The 12,596-nt window shown below is 37.6% G+C and overlaps 1 protein-coding gene across 1 annotated transcript; it reads left to right on the top strand.

Annotated features, from left to right (window-relative positions):
* The first annotated feature begins 8,243 nt into the window (after positions 1 to 8,243).
* Positions 8,244 to 9,953, top strand: LOC125676340 (tripartite motif-containing protein 2-like). The gene has a single exon (XM_048914222.2). It carries the CDS (start codon positions 8,244 to 8,246, stop codon positions 9,951 to 9,953), a length of 1,710 nt encoding a protein of 569 aa, XP_048770179.2.
* The last annotated feature ends 2,643 nt before the right edge of the window (positions 9,954 to 12,596 follow it).

Here is a 12,596-nt window from a genome sequence, read left to right as displayed (position 1 = left end):
AAGAATATGCTGGAGTTCCTCATTGACAATATCTTCGTGGTCTTTGGTGATCAGGTCTTCCAATAGTTTGTTGGAATTCCCATGGGCACGGATTGTGCTCCTTTGTTAGCTGACTTGTTTCTATATTCATATGAAGCAGAATTTATTCAAAAACTTCTACGTGAGAAGAAAAAATCTCTCGCTGTGGCCTTCAATTTGACATTTTGATATATCGATGACGTTTTGTTTATTAACAATAATAACTTTCATTCATATGTCGATTTGATATATGCCTGTGAGCTCAAATTAAAGGACACCACAGAGTCGTCCACTTCTGCTTCATACTTAGATATTTGATTGAAAGTAGATATTAACGGCAAGCTGACAACTCAACTGTATGACAAACATACCTCAACTGATTCAATATGAAAGAGCTTGTTCTGCGTATAGTCAGTTTTTAAATCGAGGTAAGCTACTGACAAACAAGTTGATGGTGCAGGGGTTTCAACAGTCTCGATTGAAGTCAGCATTTCGCAAATTCTATGGTCGTTATAACAATCTAGTTCATCAGTACAACCTATCATTGGGTCAAATGCTGTCTGACGTGTTTCATACCGATTGTTAGGCCGTTCTTGGCACACTGATTTTAACTGCGGATAACTCTGTTTACCTGATCAGGATATAGGGCTCACGGCGGGTGTGACCGGTCGACAGGGGATGCTTACTCCTCCTAGACACCTGATCCCCCCTCTGGTGTATCCAGGGGTTCGTGTTTGCCCAACTCTCTATTTTGTATTGCTTATAGGAGTTATGAGATTGATCACTGTTCGTTATCTTCACCTTTCATCATAAACAGTTGCTCCTTCAAAAAATGGAAAACGGAAATAATCATATCTAGTCATCAGTCATCCAAAAAATTACTTTGTTAAACACCACTCTGATTCCACGCACAAGTACTCTGAAGTTAAAATAAAAAATATGCTGGAGTTCCTCATTGATCTTCGTAGTCTTTAGTGATCAGGTCTTCCAACAGTCTGTTGGAATTCCCATGGGCATGAATTGTGCTTCTTTGTTAGCTGACCTCTTTTTCTATTCCTATGAAGCAGAATTTATTCAAAAAGTTCTACGCGAAAAGAAAAAATCTCTTGCTGTAGCCTTCAATTCGACATTGGGGATTATTTGATTTCTATATCTAAATAATCCTGTTTAATTGACAAGGATTTACCGTGTCTTAACCCATAGCTTAGCAGGTCTGTAAACCTATCTGCATGTCAACTGGCAGGTAGCCCAATCACCTCGGGTTCAACCTTCAATATATGCGCAACTTCCGCTTCCTTTTGGAGACCGACCTGAACTATACAGACAGCATTCTCGTTAGCTCAGCAAACATCCTTTTACATCAACAATGCCCCCGGAAAATTCTATGGTCGTTATAACAATCTAGTTCGTCAGCACAACCTATCATTGGGTCAAATGCTGTCTGACGTGTTTCATACCGATTGTTAGGCCGTTCTTGGCACACTGATTTTGACTACGGATAGCTCTGTTTACCTGATCAAGATATAGTGCTCACATCAGGTGTGACCGGTCGACAGGGGATGCTTACTCCTCCTAGACACCTGATCCCACCTCTGGTATATTCGGGGGTCCGTGTTTGCCCAACTCTCTGTTTTGTATTGCTTATAGGAGTTATGAGATTGATCACTGTTTATTATCTTCACCTTTCATTCAAATAAAAATAAAAAAAAACTGACCATACACAGGACAAGCTCTTACGTATCGACTCATTTGAGAGAGTGTAAACCTTAAGCTAAAATTTACAAACAAAGGAATAGATGCCGTCAACATAAGCAACATTCTTCGTCATAAAAGGGTTCAGTCGTGTATTCCTACTTATTTCAAGTTCAAGTCTACATCCTGTATTTCCTACAGCTATACTTCTACTATTGCATCCAAACTTTTTAATTATAAACAAACTTTGCAGTGCTTAGATATAGACCATCTTATACGTAATCCACCAACATGTTCTTGTTATTCATCTTCTTTCAACTACAGTCCAGTTGGACATGTTATTACTGGTGATGTTGATATAGTTGAAAATGAGGACCTCAAATCACTTATTCTTAAAGGTCCTAAATACAGAGAACCTCGGTCTTTTAATTGGCGACAGAACTTCATCTCTATTATGAGTTCTGTCGAAGATTATGCCAGACGATGGGCTAAATATGAAAAAGAAGAACTTGATACATTGTCAGAATGGGTTAAAAGCATAAGAGGGATATTAAAATCCCGCATTAGACACATGAAAACAAAAGTACGTACCATCTATCCTTCTGTGTTTAGTAAACCAGAAATGATAAAAGAATTAGATAGGTTACATGAGGAATATGTTTTGGTTCCAGCTGACAAAGCTAGTAACAACATTGTCTTTGTTTGTAAGGCTCATTATTACAACTGTATTTTAAACGAACTTGGCATTAATTCCATTTTTGGTAATCATACTTATACTCCAACTGCCCTTTCAAAAGACGAAATTCTTCAAAACCATGCTTCAGTTTTAGACACATTTAATATTCCAGTCAATGGGTCGAATGAATATGAGTTACCGTACCTATACTGGATTCCTAAACTACATAAAAACCCTTACAAACAAAGATACATTGCTGGATCTAGTAAGTGCTCTACCAAGCCCCTATCTTTGCTCCTCACGAAAATGTTAACAGCTGTGATGGAGAAACTTCAAACTTACTGTGCGACTACATATGCCAGAAGTGGTGTTAATCAAATGTGGATTCTAAAAAATTCTAAAGAATTTTTAGTAAACTTGAAATCACAGAATGTATCCCAAATCAATAGCATTAAAACCTATGACTTTTCAACACTATACACGACCATTCCTCACGATAAATTAAAGACTAGACTTTTTGACATCATAGACAGTTGCTTCTTCAACAAAAACGGAAATATTCATATCTAGTGATCAGTCATTCAAAAACTTACTTTGTTAAACACCACACTGATTCCACGTACAAGTACTCTGAAGTTGAAATAAAAAATATGCTGGAGTTCCTCATTGACAGTATCTTCGTGGTCTTTGGTGATCAGGTCTTCCAACAGTCTGTTGGAATTCCCATGGGCACGAATTGTGCTCCTTTGTTACCTGACCTGTTTTTATATTCATATGAAGCAGAATTTATTCAAAAACTTCTACGTGAGAAGAAAAAATCTCTCGCTGTGACCTTCAATTCGACTTTTAGATATATCGATGACGTTTTGTCTATTAACAATGATAGCTTTCATTCATATGTCGATTTGATATATCCCTGTGAGCTCGAAATAAAGACACCACAGAGTCGTCCACTTCTGCTTCATACTTAGATATTTTATTGAAAGTAGACATTAACGGCAAACTGACAACTCAACTGTATGACAAACGGGATGATTTCAGCTTCTCCATCGTCAACTTCCCACATTTATGTAACAATATTCCATTATCACCTGCATATGGTGTTTATATATCTCAACTGATTCGATATGCAAGAGCTTGTTCTGCGTATAGTCAGTTTTTAAATCGAGGTAAGCTACTGACAAACAAGTTGATGGTACAGGGATTTCAACAGTCTCGATTGAAGTCAGCATTTCGCAAATTCTATGGTCGTTATAACGATCTAGTTCGTCAATACAACCTCGCATTGGGTCAAGTGCTGTCTGACGTGTTTCATACCGATTGTTAAGCCGTTCTTGGCACACTGATTTGACTGCGGATAACTCCGTTTACCTGATCAGGATATGGGGCGCACGGCGGGTGTGACAGGTCAACAGGGGATGCTTACTCTTCCTAGGCACCTGATCCCACCTCTGGTGTGTCCAGAGGTCCGTGTTTGCCCAACTATCTATTTTGTATTGCTTGTAGGAGTTATGAGATTGATCACTGTTCGTTATCTTCACCTTGCATTTACTGGTGATGATGGAATATTGCTATATAGATATGGGAAGTTGACGGCGGAGAAGCTGAAATCATCCCGTTTGTCATAAAGTTGAGTTGTTAGTTTGCCGTTGATATCTACTTCCAATAAAATAAGTATGAAGCAGAAGTGGACGACTCTGTGGTGTCTTTTATTTCGAGTACACAGGGTTATATCGAATCAACATATGAATGAAAATAATTGTTAATAGATAAAACGCCGTTATATCTAAATGTCGCATCGAAGGCCACAGCAAGAGATTTTTTCTTCTTCTTACGTAGAAGTTTTAACAGCGGGTAAAAAGCTTGAAATTATATTTCGTTTTTCATTTCAATTATTAGTGTAAACTTATTTGGAAAGATTACAAATTTGACAAGTTTGTATCTTATTTTTCATGCCAAGATAATTAAAAACCGTCTTTGGAAATATTGTTCTTCCTTATTTACAACTTCCTTTTCTACTTGTAGAATAAATGGCACTTGAGTTTTAGATAAATTTTGCAATGGACTCAAGAGGTGCTGGATTGATTATTTCAGTCACAAGTATCACATTAACTTCCCGATATCAAAGAATTTGTCTTTAAATTTTTCAATCAAATGACAAATCATACACCTTTTAGATTATCAGAGTGAGAAATCATACACCATTTAGATTATTCTTGTAGCAGGTGCCCGCATTTGATGAATAAGAGGACTCTTTTTTAGGAAACTGAAATAGAGTACACATGATCTACAGCAATGCACAGTGCATCATATCGGAATTCAAACAAATGTTGATGTATTCTTTTGTCTCTTGAAAATCATACAAAATTTGCATGTGTTCCATTCGTCGAAAAATTCCCAGATTTAAAAATGTCAAAAGAAAGCCTGCAATTCTATGTATATTTACCAGAGAAATCTAATATTAAGTTGGACCTAAATATTTTAATTTTTGTATTTCTTCCAAGGAATGCTATATTCGCCAGCCCAATTATCCTTTTCATGTGTTCTTCAGCAACTTCATTTTTCCTGAATGAACATTGCTCCTAAACAAATCTGTACTTCTTCAAGGTCTTTGCCTTCTAGTACTGTAGTCATTGGATGCTGTGTTAATGTGCTTTGTTTTCTAGTACTGTAGTCATTGGATGCTGGGTTAATGTGCTTTGTTTTCTAGTACTGTAGTCATTGGATGCTGGGTTAATGTGCTTTGTTTTCTAGTACTGCAGTCATTGGATGCTGTGTTAATGTGCTTTGTTTTCTAGTACTGTGCAGTCATTCGATGCTGGGTTAATGTGCTTCTCTTGCTGTTTCTGTGACATTGGGAACATCATCTTCTTGACGCTCTTGTAATGCACCAAACCCTGTTTTTCACTTCTATGCAAGGTGAAGATAACGAACAGTGATCAATCTCATAATTCCTACAAGCAATACAAAATAGATAGTTGGGCAAACACGGACCCCTGGACACACCAGAGGTGGGATCAGGTGCCTAGGAGGAGTAAGCACCCCCTGTTAAACTTGCGCCTTATTTATGAAAGTTTCAGCTTACATGTCTCAAACCTTCTACTTTCCAGTTTTGTGTAACTTTGGTTTAACTTTGGCAATTATGAGCTGGTGTTCACTTTCAACATCTGCTCTTCGATATGCCCTCACATCTTACGTTAACCTTATTAACTTTGAATTGATGACTACGTGGTCAATCTGCTTTTAATGCTTTCCATCGAGAGATATCAAGGAGAGTTTATATATTTCATTGTGTGTGTACATTGGACCTTTTATGTAGAGGTCAAATGATAGAATTTTTGTCCGGACCATATCATAATTCTTTTGTCTTTTGACATAGGCCTCTGGTATTTGGTATGTTGGCAAGTTTAATTTACTATCATATGTTCACAACATTGTTCCTTAGTTGAAGCACATATACATATAGGCACCTTATATGTACCGTAACACTTAATTTTCCACTTTAAAGATGATCCCTTAAAATGTTTTTAAAAAGCCATGGAAAATGAGACATCAGTTTTAGTGTATTTATTGCAGTGAATATAAAATACGTGCTTTTGATTGTTTATAGTGGTCGTCTTTCAAGCTTATGTCAATTAGTCAGATGACATTAAGTGTATTAGTGAGCGTCAAAGGTATTTTACAAGGTGAAGTCATTTGAAGGCTCTGTTACTTGCACTTTACATGTGCTCCTTTGTTAGCTGACCTGTTTTTATATTCATACGAAACAGAATTTATTCAAAAACTTTTACGTGAGAAGACAAATATCTTACTGTGGCCTTCAATTCGACATTTAGATATATCGACGACGTTTTGTCTATTAACAATAACTTTCATTCATATGTTATCTGGGTTCTCTCTTCCACCAACAAAAACTGGGCGCCACCAGATAACTGAAAAAATGTTGAGTGTGGCGGAAAACAGCAAATCAATCAATCGATTCGATATACCCCTGTGAGCTCGAAATAAACGACACCACAGAGTCGTCCACTTCTGCTTCATACTTAGATATTTTATTGAAAGTAGACATTAACGGCAAACTGACAACTCAACTGTATGACAAACGGGATGATTTCAGCTTCTCCATCGTCAACTTCCCACATTTATGTAACAATATTCCATTATCACCTGCATATGGTGTTTATATATCTCAACTGATTCGATATGCAAGAGCTTGTTCTGTGTATAGTCAGTTTTTGGCGCACTGATTTTGACTACGGGTAAATCCGTTTACCTAATCAGGATATAGGTCTCATGTCGGGTGTGACCGGTCGACAGGGGATGCTTACTCTTCCTAGGCACCTGATCCCATCTCTGGTGTGTCCAGGGGTCCGTGTTTGCCTAATTCTCTATTTTGTATTGCTTATAGGAGTTATGCAATTGATCACTGTTCGTTATCTTCATCTTTCATGCGTTTTCGATTGCCAGTACTCGGAATACCGTTGACTATTCTGATTATGAAAGTCCAACAACAGCAATAAGGTACTCGAGGACACCTCCGCCAACCCTTTGTTGGAAATATTGGAGGTAGTGAAGCTGGCCACTGAAGTATAACATTCGACCGAGATATATTTGACAACAAATAGCGATTCATGCAGAGAAATTGCAGACTACTGTGATAATAAAAACAAAACCTGCAGTACAGAGAACCCTCAGGCAGAAGACGTTGGTGCACAACAAGTACTTCTAATCCTACCAACAACGCCTCACCTGATTCAAAAGCAGACTTGGCTGGTCCACATTGTTCTTATAGGAACATTTCCCATAAACCTCAATACAACAAGTCTTTGGTCCCCTCACTATGATTTCCATTATATTGATTTTACACATTTGAAACTTTATTCTAAGTGCTGATATATATGTTCCTTTCCTACAATGCATGCAAATCCTTGACAAGGAAAACTACAAGTTTGATGAAGGCTGGTTATACTAAACTTCAACGATTCTTATCAGAAATTTTGGGGCACGACATACATGTACATCTGTATCACTGATTATAAATATGATGGGGGCGTGCCCTTCTGCTCCCTTCCTTGAGTCAAGCTCTTGGAACCATTTACGCATTTTTTTTTTAAAAAGTGTCATATTCCCGCACAATCGTGGGTTTAGTTGATTGATTGATTGAATATTGTTTAATGTCCCTCTCGAGAATTTTTCACCCATATGGAGACGTCTAATCGTGAGTTTAAAGGTAGTGTATTGTCAATCTAATTAAAATTAGACCTTTCATCTCGCTCTTCGTTATCTGTTTGTCACACGAGCGACAAACAGATAACGAAGAGCGAGATGAAAGGTCTAATTTTAATTAGATTGGTGTATTGTTTGAATACCGCAACTTTCGCTTTGAATTCTTGGAACGTTACACATTTGTTATGGTGTCCCGATAGGACCATTTGCAGGAGTGCAATGTATATAAGGCCTTCGCCCCAACACAACCTCACACAACGCGCCGTGGCGTTCTGACAGAACACGCCGTCACACTAATACCACTTTACACAACCGTCGCGCCATCACTTCATTGCAACACCAGAAAAGTTGTTAGTGCGACGGCGTGTTATGTAACAAAGTGTTGTCGCACTTTTGCAGATGACTTTATCGGGACACCATATCTTGTTTCACAAACTCCCACATCATGATTGAGGTGTACGTTAGTCTTTAGTGTGACATTGTGAGTTGCTGTCGTATATAACACTATCATATCATTGTGAGTTGCCGTCGTATATAACACTCTATATAATTATGTTTTTCATAGGAAATTCAAATTGAAATATGAATATTGTACCTCGACTTGTGATTGCATATATGTTTTGGAGAAAAAATGGCTTCCAGGGACGATCCAGGAATAGTATTTTCTCAGGCGTTAATCATCTGTCAAGACTGTTCTAACAAAGCTAAGCTGTTCTGTAAGAATTGTGAAGTAAATCTCTGTAGAAAATGTGTTGGTCAACATATGTTATCGCCGCCACTCAAAGAGCATGACGTTATCAAATATTCCCACAAACATTCTGGAATCCCCAAAATAGTTTGTCCTACCCATAGAGAACACCGGTGTGACTTGAATTGTCAGGAGTGCCACGTTCCTATCTGTATTGAATGCATCGCCTCAATGGCGCATTCAAGTCATAAAATTAAACAAATTGCAGAAATCTTTGAAGAACATGAAGATGTCATAGTAAAGGAAACAGTATTCTTAGAGGGGAAAATTGCACCAGAATACGTAAGGATCATGGAGTGGATGAAAAGGGATATTCGTGATTTGCCAAAGAACAATGTTAGACTGAAATCAAAGTTGTCCGAACAGGCTCGTAGACTACATAGCACGATTGATAGGATCGTCAATAAACGGTGTGCTGATCTTGATGTTATGATGACTCGTGATGTAACCAGAATGAAGAAGAGTCTTTTAGAGTTTCAGAATCTTTTAGATGCTATTCGTGATGTTATCCAGACGAATAAAGAACTTCTGAAAGCCAGACGGAGTGAGATCCTTAGTTACCAGTCGAAAATAGACAAATTTACAGATATGCCCCTACAAAGTAAGATTCGATCAGGCAGCTTTACACCAGCGAAGATACGTGATGAAGAAATATATTCCTTACTTGGTAATCTTTCTCCACCAACAACAACAATTTCTGAACAAGCAAGTATGAAGCAAATAAAAGAACAAATAGTTCGTCTGCAATTTCGTCAACGTAAGCTGCTGACAAGACCGAAACTGACTGCTACTATAGACACAGAGTACAAAGTACCATATGAAGTGAACTGCATAGGGAATGACCAAGCCTGGGTATCTGGAAATACTGACGCCTTAAGTCGAGTGAACAGTGCAGGATCGGTTCTGGAAAGAGTTCGAACCCCGTGTGGTTCATCTCCATACGGACTAGCAGTGACCAAAGATGGGGATCTTTTATATACGGACAATACGACACAAAATGTATACGTAGTGAAGAATGGAAAAGTTGAGGCACTCATTAGAACACAGGGGTATCCATCAGGAATCTGCTCCACCTCGGCAGGAGACATTTTTGTCGCATTGAGCAATCAAAGTTACACAGAGTATGATTGGAATGACAGCATTAGAGTAGGCAAATACTGCGGTGCATCACTAACACAAGAGATGCAGTTTGATGAAAACAATCAACAGATATTTGAAAATGGTTATAGTTCCACATTGCGAATCACAGAGAATATTAATGGTGATTTTTGTTATGTTGACTATAATGCCAACGAAGTTATCATCATTAGTCCGCAAGGGAATGTGAAATCCACATACGCAGGTCACAACGTACCTACAGGTGGTAAAACGTTTGGTCCCCATTCCATCACCACAGACAGACAGGGTCACATCCTAGTGTCTGATTTCAAGAATGCCTGCATCCATATCCTGAACATGGACGGGCGATTCTTGTCTGCCATAGAGTGCGGTGGATCGTCTCGTCCTCTCGGTGTCAGTGTGGACAGCGAAGACAGACTGTGGGTTGTTGAGGGAAACTCCAGAAAATTGATCATAATTCAGTACCTGGATTAACATGTTTATTTGAAATGAAGTGAAGAGAAACAAAGGATCTAATCAACTCAGAAGAAAACCATTAAAATGGGGTTTGATTCCCATGAACAGACACTAATCACTAAAACTGGAAAAAAGGAAGACAGGGACAAATTCTTGCTTTAGAATGCCACCTCGGAATGATATCATTTTTATGTATACCGGTAAAAACATGTGCTGTAGAAATAATAATGCTAAACTCTCAATCCTGGTATGTTTTTGTAAGGAATTAGATATTCTTCAATTTGCGATCGCATTGAAAACTTATGGCACGAAGAGGAGTGTTAAATTTCCGAAAAAGCAGGATTCGGATGCCACATTGTGTCTGTGACAATAACTGGATATCGAATTCATACTGATTATCACGTGTCTACTGTATATTAGAGGATCGACTGTATTCATGTATTTCTCGTTTCACGCCTACGTTGCATAATTCGTATCAGGTGCAGTGAATATTGGTTTGAACTTATATTATATTGTATATGTGATATACAAAAATTCTTAAACTTATAAGGTTCGTTTCACCTTTATATAATAGTGAGAATCAACGAAAATTCATAATGGAATTGATATACCTGTAATCCAGTTCAATCAATGGGAAGTTGACGATGGAGAAGCTGAAATCATCCTGTTTTTATATTCACATGAAGCAGAATTTATTCAAAAACTTCTACTTGAGAAGAACAAAGATCTTGCTGTGGCCTTCAGTTCGACATTTAGATACTAGTATATCGACGACGTTTTACCTATTAACAATAATAACTTTCATTCATATGTCGAGTCGATATATCTATGTGAACTCGAAATAAAAGACACAACAGAGTCGTCCACCTCTGCTTCATGCTTAGATATTTTATTGAAAATCGATATCAACGACAAACTAACAACATAACTTTATGACAAACGGGATTAATTCAACTTCCCCATTGTCAACTTCCCATATTTATTTAGCAATATTCCATTATCATCTGCATATGGTGTTTATATCTCTCAACTGATTCGATACGCAAGAGCTTGTTTTGCGTATGGTCAGTTTTTAAATCGAATTAAGCAGGCTACTGACAAACAAGTTAATGGTACAGGGGTTTCAACAGTCTCGTTTAAAATCAGCATTTTGCAAATTATATGGTCGTTATAACGATCTAGTTGCCAATACAACCTATCATTGAGTCTAATGCTCTCTGACGTGTTTCATACCATTGTTAGACCGTTCTTGGCACACTGATTTTGATTACGGATAACTCCGTTTACCTGATCAAGATATAGGGCTCATGGCGGGTGTGACCGGTCGACAGGGGATGCCTACTCCCCCTAGGCACCTGATCCCACCTCTGGTATATCCAGGGGTCCGTGTTTACCCAACTCTCTATTTTGTATTGCTTATAGGTGTTATGAGATTTATCACCTCCTAGAAGCTCATGACCGTAGCAGTTCACGAGGTTCTTTAACGTGCCAACACCTCCCACGACACGGGACTTTCTGTTTCTAACACTTAGCAACAAACATATGTACACCGGGCTTCTTTTCATAAATTTGCAATTTATGTATGTTTATTTTCATTGTAGAATAGGTGTCTCTTCGCTGAAATACGTTTTCACAGCGAAAATGCATTAATTACTTTTTCTTGATCCACAGACTTTGTGCAGGTACGATTTGAGCTGAAAATTTGCAAATCTTATTTTTGCATTTTTAATGTTTAAAGTGCTTGACTAAGATATATCTAATGGTCAGCAAAATTTTCAATGTCAGTTGTCGAGGTATATGGGAGATACTGAGCTTAGTATTCTTTTGTTATGTAAACAGGGCTCTTGTCCTGTTTTTGTTTACTTATAGGCTAGATATACCAGTAAAAGTTTGTTTAAAGCAGATTTTTCAATTTACAAGTTAATTCTGAACATAATTTTTAGCACATCTCATTTTGTTTTAAACATGTTATTTTCTGTAAAGCAATCTATAGGTAAACAAAAACATGGCACGAGCCTTGTTTACATAACAAAGAATTGTGATTGCTGAATCTCACTTGTAACTCAAAAATTGATATTCAAATTTTGGTTGACCATTAGAAATAAGTTAGTTAAGGACTGTTAACAATAAAAATGAAAACAAAATTAAATTTTCAGCTCAACCGTGTCCATGCCCCTTTAAGAAGGAACACTAATGCTGCACGATATCGACATTGTTGACTTTTATTGTCTGTAAAATGAAAAAGAGAATAAGATACTGTATGTAACCGGAAGCGAAGACATTCATTGCTCGACAATCTACTTCAAGGATGTGACATCTCATTAAAATCTACAGATATATCCTACTCCAGACTCGGAAACTCTAAACTTAAATTCCCTGAAAATGTACTCAGTTTTACACACAGATAGCATCGAAAGCTGCCAGAAAGGTCAGCATTGCTAGTGCTCATTTCATAAGCTGTCAGAAAGGTCAGCATGTCTAGTGCTGAGAGAGAGAGAGAGAGAGAGAGAGAGAGAGAGAGAGAGAGAGAGATTCTTTGAAATGTCAAACAATACAATCATTTGCCTGTTGACGCTGGTATAGAATTTTTTTTAAAATGTATTATGTTTTTATTCTAGACACTCACGGACTTGTCATTGTTCAATGTTTATGATTGAATTC

Source organism: Ostrea edulis, chromosome 3 (genome assembly GCF_947568905.1).
Source record: "Ostrea edulis chromosome 3, xbOstEdul1.1, whole genome shotgun sequence".
Classification (NCBI taxonomy): domain Eukaryota; kingdom Metazoa; phylum Mollusca; class Bivalvia; order Ostreida; family Ostreidae; genus Ostrea; species Ostrea edulis.
This window is presented reverse-complemented; position numbering and strand designations above follow the sequence as displayed.

Bases quoted from the DNA above. Each gene is read 5' to 3' on its own strand.
- LOC125676340 (XM_048914222.2), top strand. From the start codon at position 8,244: ATGGCTTCCAGGGACGATCCAGGAATAGTATTTTCTCAGGCGTTAATC.